The following is a 21,607-nucleotide window of genomic DNA, read 5'->3' as shown; positions in this document are numbered from 1 at the left end:
TCATCAGCCAGCATTTTGGTTAGTGCCTGGTGCCAATATCTGACCCCAACTGGTAGGCCTGGCTGAACCCTTGTAATAAAACTATAAATTGGAATCCAGACCGTGCCTGTTCACCTTTCACAGAGCCTTATTTCCAGAACCAGACGGGGGCCATTATCAGTCCCGTCTATGGGCTGGGCATGTCTAACTGATGCTTATCAACAGCAGAGGCTCAGCGGGGCTCCGGTTGTGCGTGTGCGTGCGTGCGTGCGTGCATGTGTGTGTGCGTGCGTAAGGTCTGTGTCCACAAAAGTAGTGTTTTTGTGCTGCCAGCACTTTTCTGCCATTCCTTTCTATGGAGAAGAAGCACAAGAGCACTTCCCCTTCCCAGCACTGAGCATCGCGTTTCAACGCTCTCTCTGCGTCCAGTGTTTTTTGGCACAGCGCGCTCCTCTGCTCAAATTAACACTTTCTGTGGGCACGGCCCCTAACACGCCTCAAGTTGTTTTCTTGTGTGTTTGTGTCAGAGGTTCATTACTGTACCTCTCAGGTCCTTCCTTAGTCGACTCAGGTCCCTCGTAAAGTCTTCAAACTTCATCTGAGAGGCCTGAAACAGGTCCTGAGGCTCTGGTATTGGATACACGCACGTCTCTCTACCCGCGTCCTGAGGGTGAACACAGATAAGACAGATGGAGACACGCACGCACACACACACACTTGAGTGAAACCCCACTGACACCAAATTGTTCCAGCGCCATTTTGGAGAAATGCCAGTGAGACACAACAACATATTAAGAAAAGAAGAAAAAGTTGCAACGCAAAGGAAACAAAATCAAAGAAAACAAAAGAACATCTTGGGGCAATTCATTCCATTTTTCATTAGTCTCGCACTGCGGAATAAACGCACACATGCCGCACACACCCACACATACAAACAAAAGCACAATGCGCAACCAAAAACACCTTGGAGGCCAGCAACATGTGAGGGTGAGAATGCACAGACTCAGGTTTGGCTCAGTCGCGGCGGCTTCACGCGACGTAAACAACCTTGAATGCAACACGGCAGATCAAAGAGACACGTCGACATCAAACAAAGTGTTGATCTGCTGGTTCTGGGCTGTTGATCTCTGGGCTTGTCCTGTGGGCTTAGGCCTGGCCAGCGAGCCAGGACTTTACACATCATGAATGGACAGAGAGGCCAAACGCAGGCATTAGAGCAGGGCTGCCCAAAGTATCCCGCAAATTTAATCTTTGGCCTTCCGGAATGTTTCCAGACCTGTTGAATGTTCTGTTTCGGCAATTGTTGCCTGGAACTCAGCAGAGAATCTGAAGAAAGATTCTGAGCCAATATTCGTCCGAGTTCTATAAAAAAATGGGGGTAATAAGAGAATTGTCAATGTGCCCACTACCCATGCTACATTCTCTCCCTTTTCCCTCTATATGTTCGCCATGTTGAAGCCATGGGTTAGGAATGTACTGGGGTTTTAACCGCTTATGAACGAATTAAAGGCCTTTTAAATATTACATGGAATGCCGTTTTCTATTGCTAAAGGTCAGGCGTGGGTCGTATCGCCGTGTGAGCCCACAAGGAACACGTTCAAACACTGGTCCAAGTGCTTCAGCATGACTTGGCAAATATCGGGGAGCTTTGTACAGTCGTCTCATTCACTTTTCTGAGATTGACAAAAAAATTCAGTGATTGTCTCCGATTGCCTAACTGTCCATTCCCGATGTGTAAAGTCCTGGCTCGCTGGAGACATTGAACGTTTCTGTAATTGACTGAAAATGCCTGGCAGAGTTGTCTGTATCGAATTCTGAGCCTCCACAGCACAAACTATCACTCAACTCACAAACCAAGCATAACTGAGTTCATTTCAAATATCAAATTAACCCACTTAAACCCTATACACTTAGTTGACAGGAGTCCCCCAGGGCTCTATATTAGGTCTGGCCGTATTTCGCTCTACACCAAATCTCTTCCGCTGAATATAATCGATCTACAAGCTCGCCACTCGTCGCAACGCGGCCTGTTGTGAACTTGTGAACTGCTGTAAACTGTTGTGAAAAAGATCTGCTAGTTTCGCCGACTGCTCACCCCATAACAGAGGGTTCATGTTGTTAATTAGTACACTTCCCTAGACTTTAACAAGAATTTTAATTGTGGTCTAGTTTTAGAGGGGTAAATCATTCGATCACTTTATTAAACATTTTGAACTTTCAACAGAGGCTGAATGTTGGCTGCAACTCAAGACTTTGGGTTTGAAAAGCACCATTACTGTCAAATGTCTGGCTTTCTGTTGGTGTTTAAAACAAACACAAAGAAGCAATTATCCCATGCGTTTATTTGCATCCGTACAGTAGAGAGTATTATAGGTTTGGTCAGCATCACATTTTCAGGCAAATGATCTGTCTGAGATCTGATGCTCTATCTCGAATAGGGATGCAGCAGTTCATCGAACGAATCAACTTAATCGATTATTTAAATGGCTTGTGACGCATTGTGAGCTTGTAGATCTGCTATTTTCACTATTTTTGCAGGACACCATTCTGTGACAAAGTATAAACTAACACATAAGTGTTTCATCGATTTGTTGATATATTAAAAAAGTGGTAAATTAAAATCTTATATTTTAAAAAGTACACAACTATGTGAAATGTGGAGGTACTTCTGTAGCCTACTGGCAGTGTGCACAACATAATTGGCACTGACCGGACAGGCTGTTTGCGAGATTAGCACGGGACACACAGAACCTTTTCTAGGCAGCTAAACTCCGCAGAGCAACGCCATAAAAATGAATACAAAATTACAATATTTGTATCCATAGAGGTCAAAAAGAATTAACGTATTGCATTTCATAACACTTGTTTAGCTCCATGTGTAAGAATTGTTCCATGGGATACAGCAAAACAGGAAATGAAATGAATTTACAGATATAGTAGATGAATCCATGTTAAAATAGAAAATCATGTTAAGGTTGATTGTTTAATCTCAGTCAAATTGTGAGAAACAAACAGGATGACAGATATGTAAATAAGAACAGTCTCAGTTCTCTTGGTTGCTCCTCTGCCAACAGAGTAAGAATGCGTGTGGTGTTTGGATAAGCCTACCTCATCGTAGTGTCGGAGATAGTAAGCAACGATATAAGACAGAAGACTCCTCGTGTTATCCTGCGGAAGAAGAGTGGAGAAAAACAAACCATGAAATCAGATTTGTATGATGGCCTTTTTAGAGTAAAAAGAAAAAAGAATCTCACTATGGTATTGCTCTGGATATTAGTACTTCAATGTAGGAAAAATCATTCAATTTAAACTTCATTTATTCCCAATCTTGATATCCTGGAGCAAAATCGTGAAATCAATAACTCACTAATAACTGCAATCTTCACTACTATAACCCAAGGGACAGCCATGGATTATGTGTCTAGTACCCTAAGTTCTCCCAGCAGACCAGTTGTCAAAATGTCCTTCAAACTTGACACAAAAAAAATATGTTTACATTATTGAACCACGACGCACATTTCCCTCTATATGCAAAGCCTGTCCTTACAGTAGATCCCATAGCCTGAGAGGATGTGCGGGTGAACATGTCGTGCTGAATGATCAGGTCAGGGAAGAACTGCCTGTGTTTCAGTGAGTGACGACGCAACGCAGGTGGATATCCAGCCAGGCAATGAAGCAACTGGTGAACTAATCATTCGTCTAATAAGAACAATAATTCACATTCCCATCACTACTAATTGCCTCAGTCTGTGTCACAGCCAGCTGTACATAACGTTCTCCAGGGACAAGTCAAACAGCGTGAAAGTTTTTATTGTGGGACATGAGGAAGGAAGAGCTGACAACACTGGTTTACAAGGACCTGCCCAGATAAGTCATCCATTTCAAACAAATGTTTGAAATTAAATAACGTTCTGCTTTCATAACAAATTCTCCAACGACTTCTGCTTCTCACAAACAAAACTGCCGTGGTGCGTCTACATGAAGGCTGTACAATATGATGGATCAATATAAATTACACTCAAAGGTGATAGGGACAGTTGAAATGAGGCCCGGCAGTAGGCCTGTCTGTTCCTGGGAAAAAAATAAGGCCCTCTCTGAATTGAAATTAAATTAACCCCTCTGAGGCACTGGTTCTCAAACTTGTTCATGTCAAGAACCCCCAAATTAATGTATTCGGCTGTGGACTATAAAGAAAATATTTTGTGCCAGGGACCCCCATGCAAGAACTTTGTCTGTAAAAAGTTAAAAAATTGATTAAAAAAATCCCCCAAGATTGTTAGAAAATAGCAGAGCTTGTAGATCGGCTATTTTCAAATTGTCAATATACATAGGGTTAAAGTGGGTAAGCTGATTTTTATATATTTTGATATTTACTCATTTTGCCCCCCCCCCCCCCAAAAAAAAACGCTGGACGTCGAGTGCACTGAAACGCGATGCTCGGCGCTGGGAAGAGGAGCTCTCCAGGGCGTCTTCACCATAGAAATTCATGACACAAAGGCGCTAGGCAGCTCAAAAAACGCTTTCAGTGGACATGACCCCTGACACTCCCCCTCTCTTCTTTCCAACCTCCCTCCCTCCGGCTCCTTGCACATACTCACAGCGCTCTTGACGTCTTTCAGTTTGGGCAGGATGTCCAGGGTGAAGCCGTCCGCCTGGCCCCGGGTTCTGTTCCCGCCGTTCATGAAGTTACCGAAGGCCAGAACCAGACCCAGCACCCGCTTCACCGCCTCACCGCTATCCAGGGTCTGCAGCGTGAGGTAGAGGAGAGACAAGATGGAGAGAAGAGAGAGGGGGGGGGTGGGTGTTTAGATCAGTGGTTTTCGTGTAAAGGAACCCCAGTTTGATACGCATTAGGCACTAATGGGAGCCCAAACTATATTGTACAATTTACGGTGTTAATATAACTCAGAGAGCACAAATGGAACCAAGGACTTTGAGAACCGCTGGTATAGATGAATGTGGAGAGAAAGAGTGAGTGAGTGACTCACAATCACACATAGCCCCCCCACACACACACTTATCTCAATATTTAACCACTTAAAGGAGTAGTTCACTCAAAAATAGTACTTATTTTCTATCAATTACAAACCCCATGAAGCCTTGAATTCATGGAGATTTTTTATTGGCTCAGGAATGCGAATAAAACTAAAAAAAATCCATGAATTCAAGGCTTCATGGGACATGTAATTGATAGAAAATAAGTAATGTTTTGGATGAACTACTCATTTAAACCATATCAAATATATATTTTGGGGTATAGAATTCACTATGTATTTTTTTTGTGATCTTAAATCTGATTCAGTCCAGTCTTTGCTTGTTATCTTTATTATTTTTTAGTTTGTTTTCGTTTTTCCATAGACAAAATGGTTCACCAAGTACCTTTATTATTATTACTATCCTATACATCTGCCTTTTCTCTTATCGTTCATTTGCTTTTTGTAACCTTGTAAAGAAAGGTGCCTCTAACCCAAGGAAGCTCTTTTCCACTTTCTCCTCCCTCCTTAAACCCCCTCTCCCACCCCACCTTCATCTCTCAGCTGACGCTTTTGTCACCCACTTTGAGAAGGTGGTTGATGACATCAGAAGCTCCTTTTCCCCATCTTCCCACTAACTCAAGTGTCTGACTCACCCAATGCTAACCCCAACATATCATGCCTGTCCTCCTTCTCTCCTCTCTCTCCAGATGAGGTCCTAAATCTAGTGACCTCCACTAGACCTACCACCTGTCCTCTTGACCCCATCCCTTCCCCAATCTTCCAGACCATGGCACCTGATCTGCTCCCCTTCATTGCCTCCATCATCAACACATCTGTGACTTCAGCAGCATTTGACACAGTGAACCACCAGCTGCTCCTGGACACCCTTGCTGACCTAGAGGCATCGCTGGGACGTCACTGAAGTCCTTCTCCTCCTACCTGACTGACCGGACCTACTAGGTTTCTTTGAAAGGTTTGCTTTCATCCCCCCGCACCCTCCTAACCGGGGTCCCCCAGGGACCTGTACTTGGCCCCCTCCTTTTCTCCATGTACACTAAATCTCTTGGCTCTGTCACCTCTGCTCACAATCTATCTTATCACTGCTAGGCCGATGACACCCATTTCTATTCCCTCTGCCACTTAGGTGGAAGAGCGCATCGCTGCATGTCTGGCTGACATCTCACAGTGAGTGTCTTCTCACCACCTCAAGCCACCTGTCCCACGCCGGATCTAACCATTTCCATAGACAACGCCCTGGTGACTTTGGTTCCAACAGCCAAGAACCTTGGTGTCATCCTGGACAGTGAGCTCTCATTCAAGCCACACATTGCAGCGGTCACTTGATCCAGTAGGTTTACACTCTATAACATTCGAAAGGATCAGACCCTTCCTCACCCAGGAGTCTTATCTAGACATCAGTCATATCAAAACTTGACTACTGTAACTCGCTCCTTACTGGCCTCCCGGCATGTGCACTTAAGCACCTCCAAATGATCCAGAATGCCGCAGCACGCTTGGTCTTCAACCAGCCAAAATGTTCACATGACTCTTCTCCGCCCCCTCTATTGGCTCCCAGTTGCTGCCCAGAGTACAAAACACTGACGTTGGCCTACAAAGCAACCAAAGGTATGTCACGCCCATATCTTCAAAGCCTGATCCAACCCTGTACAACCCCTCCCGCTCACTCAGATCAGCTAACACAGGGAAGCTGTCAGAACCTTCCCTAAATCATCCGGGACAACACTCCACACGTCCCAGACTCTTCTCCCTTCTGGCTCCCAAACTGTGGAACGAACACCTCATTGCATTTAGAACTGCAGACTCACTCCAAATCTTCCGATGTAATCTGAAGACTCACCTCTTCAGACTCCATTTTAGCCTGTAGCACTTGCCTTAGCACTTCCCCTAGCCTTGATGACCTTGCAGGCTTATGCAAAGGCTAAAATGTAATTTAGATAGTATGTTATGTAGACAGATGCCAGATTAATTTGTAGACCCGGCATCCTATAGTGTGTATAGTTTCAATGTACAGATTATGTTTTGATATTAAACTGTTTAAAATGATGATAGGTTCTTGGTTTACCTATGATCTTAGATTACTATAGCATTTGATGTATAACCTTGTGTTTACCTTGCTTACTGCAAATCGTTCTGGATTAAGAGAGTCTCCTAAATTGTAAATAAACAAATGAATAAACTAGAAAAAGTGCTCCTTGGCTTGGAGCATAGGTCTCCGCCAGGTCAGGTAGCAAAACTTGGCCTCCTGGTGGCGCTACAACAGGCGTGTGTGAACTTTCATGGCAATCGGACGCTGCGTTCATGATTTGAGGCATTTTGTTCAAAGCTCCTCACTCCTTTAGATGCCAATCTTAGCCAATCAGGACGGAATATGAAAAAGTGGACAGATCCGTTGTGATCACATGATTATAGGGATAATGTGTACCAATTTGCGAGTGACGAAGGAGTAATATAAAAAATTTGTTTAGCAAGAATCGGCCTCTTGGTGGTGCTATAAGAGGCCGATGTGAAAAATGCAGGGCAGAGGTTTTTCCTTTTTCCCTGTGTGTGCACAGTTTCACGTCGATCGGGCCAAAGGACACATGGGTTGACAGACAGGGGACAAAACAGTCTCTGCCAGGCGGATTATTTTTTTATACGCTCTCTCTGTTTGACACATTGCAATCATTGTGGTCCTTGTTTTTTACCCCCACTGTTTTTTGACCGTCATGCATCTACGTATATTCTACAAATTAACTAATGTGAAAACCATAGACAGACTGTGTTGAGAGGGGATCACCTTGCAGACTCTCTGCAGGATGTCCAGCTTCCTCTGTAGGGACGAGATGCACTCATGGAAGGTGGACTGGAACAGGATGCAGAAGACTCGGCCAGAGAAGTTGGGGATCTGGGAGAGCTGGTAGAGGAATCTAACAGGGGGGAAGAAAAAAACAGAGCTTAAAGCTGTAGTTATAGGGTTAGGCTCATGCTTTTTTTGGTGGCAGTGACTCAGATCGCCTGGAAATGGGAAAGATACAGTTTTATCCCGGGTCCACCCGGCATAGTTCTGCTCCCCGGGCGCTGCTCATGAGCTGCCCACTAAGACCTGAGGACGATTCTACAAATGTCTTCTAAATCAGTAGTTTTGCAAACTTTCAATATTCTTCAAAAATGTTCAAAAATAGCTGATGTACGAGCTCGCAGCGTGGCACGAAGTGACCCACCTCAGGTCATAGTGGGCAGCTCCTGAGCAGCATCCGATGAGCTTGTATATCTGCTATTTTATAATAATAAATATAATAATAAAATCTAAAATGACACAGATGCTTTCCCGGTTTTAATGGGTTAACTTGTGGTTCTCAAACCTTTTAATTTCAAGTTTGGTATGCATTAGCAGGTTACAGAACTGTAGGGGTCCCTTTTGTTCTAACTATCAATAATTTAGCTGGGGACCCTCTGGAACCCCCTCAAAGACCTCTGGAGATTTCTGTGGTTGGCCACTGCTATTGTACCCTACTGGCTCACCTGCCAGCGAGGAGCCCCCACCGGGAAGATGTAGCACCTCAAATCCACCCTACTCCTCCCATTCAACGACCCCTGCCTCCCCAGCCCGTAGGAGTCGCTAGTGCAGTGACAAACACGGCCGATTGTATTCGTGTAGACGCCCGGCAAACCGGAAGCATCTCTGAGACTCTACAAATGGAACCAAACAGACCCAGAAGGCTCCATTTGGTTCCATTTGTATACTATAAGAGTTATGGGGGTCCTTGAAGTTAAAAAGTTTGAGAACCACTGATTTAGATGATTCTGTAGTGTGCAGCTGTGCCACCCCTGAGTGTGATGATCTAACAGGGTGTGCAGAACTAGTAATAAAGTAATAAAGTAAGGTGTTCGCTCTATAAAAAAAACCCCAATATATACAGATAGTGTTAATTTAACTTAGAGTTAAAAGGATTTTGCAGGATTTTTCAATAAGGGTTAATTATGGCCCCTCTGTTGTTAACTGGATGGAAAGTGAGTTCAGGAGCAGTAATTAAACCCAGAGTGACTCACTGCTCTGGTTTGTCCAAGGGCTTGGCGCTGTCCTTATCTTTCGAGGACTTGATGTGCTTCTCGATCTTGTCCATTTCATCTTGTTGTGCTCTCTGGAACAAAGAGATACATGTAATTAATCATAATCACATTAACCCTGGCATCCCTATTTTAAAAACCTTTTCCCACATTTTTTTAAACACATTTTCAAAAATAGCAAATCCACAAGCTCAACTGAAGCTTGAAGATTCTCAATTTTTTGCAATCCGTTGTACAGCAAAGTTGTAATTTAGCTTACTGTAAGTGTTTACGCTAAATTACGTAGAGAAATACAGGACCAGTTACCTTTTGGATTACTTAATTTGGCTAAAATGATATGAAAAGAATCATGGTTTAGACCATCAGAGGATTATTTATTTTTGTTGTCACAAGGATTTATAAAGGATCAAACGTTTTTTTTTTTAAAACCACTTTTCATCCACTTCCTGGATTTCATCCAGACCTGGCGCCTCAGTGCATGGAAGAACCTCAAGCTTCCATTAAAATCACAGTGCTGGAAGCGGGTTACTCATGTGTAACCACTACTGTCAGCATTGTAGCTATAGTATAAGAGCTTATATAATGAGGGTATTGTGTTCGGCAGTGCCGAACTAAACCAAACTGTTTCCCTTTTCGTCACAGGTATTTTCCGCTTTGGAAATGAAATGAAAATGATTCAAGATGCCATCATCTCGTCTCGTCTCCCCACCCGTCAGTGATTTAATGTGTGACTGGCAAACATAATCGCCCGACATCACCTGCTTTAGCCTTCAACCGCATTCAGATAAACATTGTCTTAGGGTACAGTAATCACACACGACAACACTTGCGGTTTCGTGTTTCACCATCATAAAGTGCTGCTTTGGTAGCGGCCGTCTTGTCCTGGAAGCACGCAACCAGGCCATTGTGCACGCAGGCAGTGACGGGGCAGAGGGGGGGGGGGGGGCGGGGTGTTTGCAGGGGGGGGGGGGGGGGTGCGTGTGTGGGGGAAACCCGTGGCAGTAAAAACCAGGAGAAAAACCACACTGTCTAAAACGTTTCCTCCACCTCGACGCGTTTTAGCATAACAGAGGAACGCGGTTAACCTCGAAACCATGGAAAAATGTTTAAGGCCCGGGTTGAGAAACAATGTCAATGAGGAGATGACAGTATGGGCTGTCCCGCTGGGAGACGTGGGGACACGGAGACATGGGTACACAGTCCTGTATGTTAACGTACAATGTGTTGCAACTACAAGGGATCCCAGGCTGCCCATGAGAATCACAAGTATCAGAGCTCTGTAAGCAATTATCGTTTGCTTTTTAGAAGTTTAAATGACTTTGCCCTTTTTGAGATCGACGAATAACATTTTCTATTATTTGATTAAGTCGTCGAACAGAGAAGGAACGCAGGAAGGAACAAGGGCTCTAAAAGTTTATTTTAGTGAGCGACAAGAAGGTGTTGTTACTTATAGTATAGAGGCTCTACTGATTTTGTGCCCTGCCGTTTTAACAGCAATATGGGACAAACCTCTTTCCTATACTCGGGCAGCAGTTCAGTGGAATGGTTTACCTTCCAACCTTAAGTTGATCAGTTCCTTTGAAAACTGTAAATTCTCATTAAAAAGATGGTTGTCCAATAATATTACTCAAATTTAAACCAAGTACTGATCATTTAAATTAAAATTTTAGATTTCGTTTGTCATTTTTCTGTTGTTTTGTTTTTGTCCCCGTTTTGTATTTGTATTGTTGCTCTCTGCCCCCCTTCCCCAAAAGGACCACAATGGAAACAAGCCTTCGGGCTTTCTTGTGTATTTATCCTTTTGAATTCATTTTCAATAAAGTGCTCAATCAATCAATCAATCAATCAATATTTCTTATATTGTATGTAGTCATACATTATCATGGAATTTTAAGAAATTGTCTCTTCTGTTATGTGAATTCAAGACAATGCTTGCAAGAGATAAGCATCAACTTAACAATGGCCTGTACAGAGAAAAATCCTCAGCGCCAACTCTCACAATCTGAGAGCTGTACGGATCCATTTAGGTAATTCTTTTCACTCACAGAAATACATTTGACTGATTTGGCTGTGTGCTTACTGTGAACCCATCAAGTTGAATTCAGATCATTTCAAGAAAGCCTTATAGTCTCGACTCTGAATAGATGTTCTTTTATTCACATGTTGCGGTCACATTCACACAGCTTAGACCAGGAAATGTTAGGTAATACTCCTAGGTGTAAATACAGGAATGCCAAGATTTTTGAACTGTGCAGGAGGTACGGGAACCCCCCTGGCTGCTGCCAATTACCGCCTCTAGAGTGACATGGCCTGGGGTAGGTTTGCAAGAGCACGCTCCTCTGTACGAAAAAAAAAAGTTAACTTTGGGGTAAAAAAAAAGAAAACCCATCTCTCCAAGCATTTGGAAAAACCTCTCTGTCCATTGAGCCATCCATCACAAGGATCAATCAATGAAACGCGGGAAAAGAGTGTGTGTGTGTGTGTGTGTGTGTGTGTGTGTGTGTGTGTGTGTGTGTGTGTGTGTGTGTGTGGGGGGGGTGTTCTTCAAGGCCTCTCCTTCTGTTCCCCTTTCTCCTCTCTTGCATACTTCTTCAACACTTCAAACACCGGGGCATCAAACACAGTGATTAGTATTCTATTGGCTTCACCAGCTGTCTACAAGGGCGCGCGCGTGCCTGCGTGTGTGTGAGAGAGCACTCACTCACTCACGTACACACACACACACACACACACACACACACACACACACACACTCCCAACTCTCTGCTTCTCATTTAGAAGAGTCTACATCGCTTTTAAAGTGTAAATAGTTTTAATAGAAAGCAGCCTGTTCCCAAAGCCAAGCCGGTGGGGTGGGAGAGTGCGTGGACGTTCGAGCGCACGCTGTGCAATGGTGAAATGCTTAATTGGAAAAGGCAAGAAGGCAATCAAAAGGACAACATGTCTCTGTCGGAATGTATTCCTGAGGCCTTGGGGCATCGCTGATATCTGCCAGCGATAAACATCAACAGGCATCGAAATCGGGGGAAGACACACATGGATGAAACAACGTATCAGATTTTTTTTTAAATATTCAAAAAGCTGCTCACACGGGACAGTTAGAAATGATCCGAAGGAAGTAATATATGAACCGAAAACCATGGGAACAAGAAAATGAAAGGCCGCAAGGAATAGTGTGTGTGTGTGTGTGTGTGTGTGTGTGTGTGTGTGTGTGTGTGTGTGTGTGTGTGTGTGTGTGTGTGTGTGTGTGTGTGCTTTAATGCTGCATCAGCTTTTTCTCTAAAATACTTTTTTCTTTTAAGATATTTTCTGTCTATAGTTTTAGAAAATATCTAAAACCATGCACAGACACACGTGTGCACACACACACACACACACACACACACATGCATTTGTGATCATTTTTGATCAGTAAGAAATCCTGTTGACAGCTGAAAGAGAGGCCTGATACTGTTAACGACTGACTCCAAGCTGGCTAGACAAAACATCTTAATTTCCCTCTTCCATTCATTCACTCATTTGTTCATTTGGTCTCTAGCTTTTCCATCCCTTGGTCTTAGTTGTATTCGCTCTGCAGAACATAGGTGTTTCTCTTTTATGAACACTTGTGTTTACCAAGTACAGATGTTTCTACTGAACCTGTGATGAGTATGTTGTGATCTAGTATACTACTAGTACACATTATGATATATATATACTGTAGTATAGTACGCACACACTTAATTTTTTGTACAATCTTGTCAATGTCATGCTCTTTAACATCTCTATTGATTGTAACTGCTTGAACTTAACTGTCCTTTATAATTTAGTACACTTTGAGCACCTTCAGTTGTACATAAGGTTGTTATTATTAGTATTATTGTGAATTTATGTGTGTGCATGACCACTTTTCCCATCATATTTCAATCCCTCTCCCTCCCTCCCTCCATGTTTCTCTCCTACTCTGGACCTCTTCCTCTCTCTTTTCCTTCATCCCAGCGGTGTGGACCGCCATCTCTCCGTATTGTGTTTCACTGCCCCCCCCCCTTTCACACTCAAATTAAGAGGGGAGGCGACAGGATGGAGTCGAGAACACGAAGGAGCCAAAACAAGACAATATAGAAAAAACAAATGTGGAAGTCTTGAAACAGCACCTCAGGCAAAACGGAGAGAGAGGGGGAGCGAGCGAGAGAGAGAAGTAGACCAGAGCAGACATGAGGGCCTCCCCTGTTTGACCCTGACGTACAGAATGTAATGCAACATGTCCAATTCTGTCCCGTTCACAGCTCACATGACCGAGGGGTCTTCTTTGTTGTTGTTGTGTGGTGGCGGTGGTCTCGGCTACCTAGACATAACCATTTAAGGCCCTGCAAAGCGACCCACTTTTCACTGCATGCTTGCTGGATTACAGCAACGCTTGGGCCTCCTCCTCAATTTTAGGAGTTATTTTTACGGCAAAAACATGATTTTTTTCCCCTTTTGTTCTGCATTTGACTGGCATTATGTTGTATCAGGGTCTGTGCCAATCATGCTGAGGTTGAAAAACACACCTCACATCTTCATCTCTTGGGATTGGTGGGCATTTCTCTCTCTAAGATCACACACGGGAGCACCCGAAGTTAGGGACACTCCGATCAGGTTTTGTGGGCCCGATCACCGATAACCTGAAGCCACATCGACCAAAATCAATCACCGATCCTATCATGTGGGAGGGCGATATTTCTATTTAAAGAATTAAGTTGTTTATTTATTATTTATTATTTATTTACCATTTATTGTGTAGCAATAAAAGTAGCTATTCTTAACAGCAACGTTGAAAACAAAAATAAAGACCAAAGTGGCCTCTAGAGGACACTCAAGAACTGGCAAGAGTTACCATCAAGTTCAAAGGACAAACGCATATTAACAGGCTAAAAGGACGATTTAATCAACAGTGTAGTCAACAAATAAAAGACAGTATGTCTCAAAACACGGATTTACAGTTGAATTATTAGATCGATTTTATCTAATAAGTTTGTGTTGACCAAAATCTCTCAGATCTTATGATGTCCACTGATCTTAAAGTATTTGGAAGAAATTTGAAGGCTCGATAAACAGAAATTCAACGTTTCGACGTTACACCGTTATCATACCGTGATTGCCAAAGGGGGGAGGCAGTACCACTTCTCCCTTAGACAGACGATGTTTTTACGACTCTGTACATAGTGTTTTTGTCTGTATTTTGTGATGATATTGAACTGTTTGGTGCTACTTTATATGTTTATGAATTGAATACCAAGGACCTCAATGGAAACAAGACCGCAAGGACTTTTTTGGACGGACCTTTCAGACAAAGTGTTTTAACTGTACTTGTGCTGTTTTTACATTTAAAGAAAAAATGTTTAAAGATCAACTAAACTCACGTCATCGACAGTGCTACGCCGTAAAGGATGGCCGCGCTCCGAGCTGGAACCAAACCCACGTCATTCACCAGCGCTATCCACCGGAACGGCGCTGAGTGGCGAGGATGACCGCGCTCTGAACCAGAACCAAACCCATGTCATCACCAGCGCTCCACTGTAACGCGCCGAGCAGCAGAGGATGCCCACGGTCTGAACCAGAACCAGACCCATGTCATCACTGGCGCTACACTGCAACACGCTGAGCACTGAGGAGGATATACCCCACGCTCTGCAGACTTTTAACCCATTAAGAACGGGAACACATCTGTGTCATTTTTTGATTTCTTTGGCTATTCAAAATAGCAAATCTACAAGCACCAAGTGCCGCGCTATGAGCTTGTATATCTTCTATTTTTTGAAAAATCTAGATTTATTTTTGCGCTTTCAATATATGCTTTTTAAAGCGAATATTTGTAACTCAAATCTTTGCTTCTGGGGGTTCCTGGAACAAAATATTTTACAAATGTTGGCTTTCAAAAATACATATTCAAAGATTTTCACACATTTTCAAAGATTTTCAAAAAATAGCAGATCTACAAGCTCATAGTGTGGCACTCGCGCTATGAGCTTGTATATCTGCCATTTTTGAATAGCCAAAGAAATTAAAAAATGACACAGATACATTACCGGCCTTAATGGGTTAATAAACAACATCAGGTACCAAACGTGGGTGCACACACACAGCCCAAAATGTCATTTCATGAGTTTATATATCAAAGTCAGCAGCATTAATAACGGCACAACTTTATATAGCATAATATGCCTACGTATGACATTATGAAAAATACAACAAAGACATGCATCGACCGCGAGCCTTCTTATAAATGTTATTCTACACGAAACGAGAAGCGCAGCGCTTATTCAGCAACGTCAAATGAGGGCAATTTAAGCTTTTACAAGACTTGTTCCTCAAGTAAACAGAGAACATTCTTTCAGTTTTGCGGTTTCCATATTCATTTTTTTTATTTTTTTATCTGCCAGACATTTTTTATATTTGAAGTCCAGATTCACTGGAAGAACCTTCCAAGCGGAACACACGCACATGTAAGCGTGCATACAAGCACACACGGCTATATACGGTAAGTGCATGCTTTTGCATGTTGAAATTCACTCACTTAGGTGCATGCAGGCATGTCTGCACGTGCGCGGCACGCGCACACACACACACACACACACACACACACACACACACACACACACCCTTACTAATTGATATATCTGAGGCTGTTATTTCTAAATCAATGTGATTACTGAGGGATTAAATAACAAGAACATTTAATTATTCAATTCGACATAGAAAATACAGTAGGTTTTCATCTGACTAATAGAACAAACCCACATTGAAAGGTTTGATCATAAACAGCCCCTCTCTTTTATTAGCTCTGAGTGGAACCAAATGGGTAATGCTCAGAGAGAATACAGTCTCATTTTTCCGTGCCACCTTTTTTAGAGGAATTCGTTTTGGAGATAATGTAAACTGGATTGTGAAACAAACCCTCATCAGTTCTTATCACCTGTGTAACATGGACAATTACCAGAGATCCCAGCGGGACGACGCAACGTGAAAAAAGTCGGGGAAGCAACAAAGCTGAGATGGGGAAAATCCTAATTACAAATAAATACGGAGTAACATGCGTGAAAATGAGATCTTCAAAAGAAAATATCAGACAGCCAAATGTTTCCACTCAATGTTTGAACTTGTGAAAGGTCACAACTCTGTAAGTAGAGCTCAGTCATTAGTCTACCTCATGACCCTCTGAGAAGGTCATCACAATTGATTTTACCATCATATTCAGCATAGTAGAATTTGAGAAATTATACAAAAGTGTAGTAAAGTGTGTGTGTGTGTGTGTGCGCGCGCGTGTGTGTGAGTGTGGGGCTTACATTCTCAAAGAGGGCCTGAAGGGTCTCCAGATCTACCACCGTGTTGTCCAGGTTCAGAATGGCTGGAGAGAGATGGGGAGAGAGACAAGAAGACATGCATTTAAATGTGTCACATACATCAAAATCTGCTCCAAATCATAGAGAACACTGCTGGTCGGCTGAATTTAATGCACTTCATGAGCCTGGCCCCTAACTACATTTTTGAAGTTATTAACCCCTTGCGAGTCTCTGCACAGCCTGAGGTCCCCGGGCAGGAACCTGCTAGTGTGGAGGCTGAAGTAAGGATGGATGGCCATGCCTTTGCTGTCAGGGCACAGTTTAAAGCAGTTGGTTCTCAGACTTTTTTTATTTCAAGGACCTCCATAACTGTGAGAGTGTACAAATGGAACCAAATGGACACGTAAGTGTCCATTTGGTTCAATTTGTACACTCTAAGAGTAACAGACCTGTAAGCAGGGCAAGAATTTCACGCCGGCCACGGCCCTCGTTGCCCCTCTCTTTGGCCGTGTGCCCCTCGAGAAATTACATGCCCTACGGCCACAGTGGCCTTGATGCCCCAGCTGATTTCTTATCGGCTATCTTCCTGTCAATACGGTAGACACCACCAGTCGTCTGGTTGAGATTTTAAATTCTTATTGGACAACATCAAGTGAAACGCTGCACATATAACCAGTGGTAGGTTCGATTCTTTTCTAGCCTATTCCACCATAAAATGCTGCGGAAGCCAAGCAACGCTTTTGACAGAGAGAGAGCGAGAGATAGTTTTGCCACTGATGTGCCCCGATGTTTTTTTATTATCATTAATTTACCCTACATTTGTCTTTTAGTTTTACTTTTACAACTTGAAATATTTGGGGAAGAGGTTCTTCCTTGGTCTACTGGCAGTGTGCATGCAAACTTTCACGGTGATCGGTCCAACAGTGCCGTAGATTAGCTGTCCACAGACAGACGGACAGACAGACTCACAGGAGCGAAAACATAATCCCTCGCCTAAGGCCATACCGGCGTCCTGGCGGCGATAATGACAGAGAGAAAGAGGGGAAAATAAAAGACAGTTGTAAAAAATAAAGTGAAAGCTTGCGCGAGCCACAGTGAGATGGACAGAGAGAGAGAGAGGAGGAGGGGGTCAGCCATAGGTTGAACTGGCCACCGTGTACCTAAAGGGATAAGGCTGATGGTTTCTGCTAGTGCTAGCCCCTGGTCACAGGGTTAGAGGTTGATGTGACGGGGCTTTATTCGTGTGCTCATCACAGCGTCACAGGGCCATGGAGGGACGTGGCGCCAGTCCACTCCAAAAAATGAAAAAAAATAATAACGCAGACCCGGTCAAAGCCGGGCCATGCCGCGCCGTGCCAAGCGAGACCGTGAGGCGCCAAGCCCCTGTGACGCCAGAGAGTCGCCCTGCCAGGAGGCTTAGCGGACATGGGTGGCGAGAGAGAGAGTGAGGTGTTTGTGTGAACGGCCAAAGGGGCGGAGGGGGTTAGAGAGAGAGGGGGGGGGGGGGGGTGAAGACGTATGAGGTCGAGATTTTAAAATACTGTCCTACATTGTCATTTTTTGTATAATTTTTTTCGACAGTCGTGCAGATAAAACACATTTTCTTCACAGAAAACTGGAAAAGAGAGAGAGAGCGAAAGAGCGAGTGAGTGAGAGGGAGGCGGGAAACAAAGAAGGCAGTAATGGTAAGGCATCCAATAAGCTCTCTCCTGATAGGTGCTCAGTCCATAGAGCGAACAAACTAATACTCCCTCTCTCCCCCCCTTTCTTTCTCACACACACACACACACACACACACAGTTCTAATCTAATCCCCTACAACTCTCTCCCGCCAGCAGAATTAACCCTAACTAGCGACCCCAACGTGGGGTCAAACCCTGAGTGTGTAAAGCTGACGGTTTAAGAACAGATTTGGGACAGATTTCTTTCCTGTTCACACACCTTAAATGTCTTACCATGCCACCCACAGCTTACACACACACACACACGCACGCAACAGATTCCTGTCCTTTCTCACAGCATCTAGGCCTTGTGAGTGAGAGGACAAATGTGTGATTTTGTGAATGAATGACTGCATTAGATTTTGTACAAACTGGGAATCTTTAGTCAGAAGAGCTTTTCTCCAGAGTTCCAGGAAGCCATTTCTTGTTTGAGGTGTTCGAGTGTCTCTAATGGGAGACAACTGTTATCCTACTTATCTGATGAATACAAGACTGCTTTTTTGGCGACGTGCAATCCCACCACCTGACTCCCTGCCTTGCTCTCCCTGACACACACACACACACACACTCTTGAGGTTAGCCAAGCCTGACACCCGTGGCATTAAGCCGCTTAATGCGACGTGAGATGAGAATGACAGCCAATTAACTGCATTGGTCTGTTGGGTGATGGGACCTCCGCTTAGACAGACAGACAGATAGACAAGACACACAGACACAGTCTCTCTCTCGTTCTTTTTCCTCACACATGTGATGTTCAGTAAAATGTTGACTTTACTTGACTTTTTTTTTAAGAGTCGAATAAACCTCTTGGTTTATGGTTTCATCAGTGACATCATAACTTTCGTAGAGACCAGAATGACTTTGAACCATACAGACAGACCATCGTCAACACACAACCATATCAAAGCTACACGTGTGCATACACAACTGATTAGGAAGAATGTTTTTTCTTTTTTTATCAAGTGGTACAATGATCGACTGCAGGCACACACCTCTCCACCACTAACTATCTCTCACACACACACTTGAACAGCTTCAATTTCACCTGCCGGTCTACTGTATAGAAACCTGGATACATTTTTAAGTGCTAACTCATAGGTGGATTACGCACATACAAAATCACACTGCTGTATGCACCCACATACAGTATACTGTATGCATGCGCACACGATTGGCAACACACACATGCACACGCACGCAACACATTGCTTAGCACTGGGATGAAAGCAATATACCTCAAATCAGTCAGAACAAAGAGAAGGAGTTGTGGCTTAAATTCCTCATGTCGCCTTCTTGTCTCGGCCTCAGCGCTGAGATCTGGCGCCTAACTCTGTAATCCTTAAAAAGTCAATGTTTGAACACAAACACTGAGCGAGTTGTCGATTGTTTAATTTAAGCTATAGTGTTACACAGAGCCGAGCCGAGAGGAACAGAACAGGACAGAGTGGAGGCGCGTACATACGTCTGTATGTATGTAACATAATGGTTTGTGTGTGTGTGCGTGTTTGTGTGTGTTAGTGCGGCTATGTGTGCGCCAGTTCAGAGGTATGTGAGGTTTGCCCCCACAACGTTCTGTGTTCCAATAACTGTCTTAAGCCATTAAAGCTGTGTCAGTAATTTGTGAAACAAAAGCCCAAAGCCTGAGTTATACTTGAGCTGCGCGCGGGTGTCGCGCAACCAAGTATAAATCAGGTTTAATTTATAGGCCGTAGTAGGACAGTGTCGCTTATCAAAAAGATCTTATTTTCAAGGTAACAACGCCTCACACCGTCATTCGTTGGAGTAGAAATTAAGCTTGAGTTGAGAACTTACACCATACAGTATATATCAATATGCAGTGCAGAGGCCTTGTGTATCTGAAAAGCCTCTTATCAAGGACAATCAAGAGCTCTGATACTGCTTGCTACAAACATAGATAGGATTTTAATGTATCATCTTCAGACTCTGAGACATCAGTTTGTCTCAGTGTCCAACATTAACATCGTATCTCGACAGAGAGAAAATGTTTACTACGAACTGAGAAAAACTGGTCCTAGTCTAAACCGTTCAACTGGCACCTTATCGTGCCCGCAGCACTCAAATATTTGTTTTTCTCCATTTGTAAGAAGGCCAGATCTCTCAGGCCTGTTGCTGTGTTGTCTTTATGCATGAAAAGCCATTAAAAAGGATTGCCCTTGGGAATCCCCCCCCCCCATCAGAAAAATAAACTGGATATTGGATACATTCACTTTGAGGTTGTGCACTCCAATTCCTTTACTGTAAATACATGTTTTATGTGTGTAAGAGTGTGTGAGCACGAGTGTTTGTGCACGTGGGGTGTATACAGTATGTAATTGGTCTTGTGTGTGTGGTTGTACTTCACATGTGCTGTGTGTGTGTGTGTGTGTGTGTGTGTGTGTGTGTGTGTGTGTGTGTGTGTGTGTGTGTGTGTGTGTGTGTGTGTGTGTGTGTGTTCAGTTCTTAGTATATTTGTAAGAACTGAATAACCCTACAAGTATAGCAGAATTTGATCTACTGAGGTTGTGAGGACAATTTTCCTGGTCAACAATCACCAATTTCATGGCGATTTAAAAAAAGGATATTTAGAGTTCAGGTTACAAAGGTTTAGGGTTAGGGGGAGTGGCCAGCATTAGTTCTAGTGATATGTTCGGGATTTGGAGATTATGGTTAGGATTGGGTTAGGCTGTTAAGGTTTAGGGATAGTGTTAGGTTGCAGCAGCAGGTTTAAGAATAAAAAAATATGGTTGCGATGTCCTCACAAGTATAGTAAGACAGCTGTGTGTATGAGCGTGAGGGTGTGTGAGTACTGTGTAGGTACACTTGTTATGTGCTGGCTAAAGTGTCAACACTGGAAAATCCGAGCTGATACAAACCGATTTAAGACGAAGTTGGTATATTGTTTTACTGTTGAGTTTTGAACCACCGGTAAACAGAGGTTTCGAAATCTAAACCCTTCAGGCCAAAAACTGGACCTTGTGTTTAATGTCCCCATTTATCTGCAATAAAATGTGTTTATTTCCGACCGCACCAGTAGTAGCAACAAAAAACACAGCAGACAAGAGGTGTGAATTAAGGAAACCAGACTCTGTATGTGCATGGAGTACAGGCTACAGTACAGTGCGCCATTAAGACGTCATTAGGACCTAATCCAGGCATATTTGCTCTAACTAAGGAAATCCATGTTTATCATTCTTTGCGATTTGCAGTGTAATCAAACCTCCATATTAGACAGTGCTAAACTGCCAGTGTACTGTATGGTGTGTTTACAGCACATTCTGCACACAAAGAACCAAAGTGTTGGGAAAAGCAATATCCCATAAACAATCACTGGAGAATGGTTCGTTTTGGGTTTTCTTGGGTTTCCTATATAGTCTAGTCAGCAGAATATGACCCCGTTAACCACATTAACCCTGGTGTCGTTATTTTGGGCAAATTTTCTAAAGGATGTTTTGTTTTAAAAAAATTGCAGATCTACAAGCTCCCAATGCGTTTGTTGAGAACAAGTGTTCATAATTGACAACTTCAAACTGCCCAACAACACAAACACAAAGCTGTGGCCAAA

General features: G+C 43.3%; 1 protein-coding gene across 1 annotated transcript in view; it reads right to left on the bottom strand.

Annotated features, from left to right (window-relative positions):
* The window catches only part of fmn2b (formin 2b), a gene marked incomplete at its 5' end in the record, with an annotated part of 96,719 nt that overhangs the window by 30,065 nt on the left and 45,047 nt on the right, over window positions 1-21,607 (bottom strand). Inside the window, 6 exons of the mRNA XM_080455631.1 lie at window positions 523-643; window positions 3,088-3,147; window positions 4,578-4,724; window positions 7,753-7,882; window positions 9,006-9,097; window positions 16,328-16,389. Coding sequence (XP_080311757.1) covers window positions 523-643; window positions 3,088-3,147; window positions 4,578-4,724; window positions 7,753-7,882; window positions 9,006-9,097; window positions 16,328-16,389 — 612 coding nt within the window. The remainder of the gene's footprint in view (window positions 1-522; window positions 644-3,087; window positions 3,148-4,577; window positions 4,725-7,752; window positions 7,883-9,005; window positions 9,098-16,327; window positions 16,390-21,607) is intronic.

Source organism: Gymnoscopelus braueri (assembly GCF_963280865.1).
Source record: "Gymnoscopelus braueri genome assembly, chromosome: 17".
NCBI classification, from domain to species: Eukaryota; Metazoa; Chordata; class Actinopteri; order Myctophiformes; family Myctophidae; genus Gymnoscopelus; species Gymnoscopelus braueri.
Note: the sequence above shows the minus strand (reverse complement) of the source record. Positions and strands in the feature narration are given on the sequence as shown.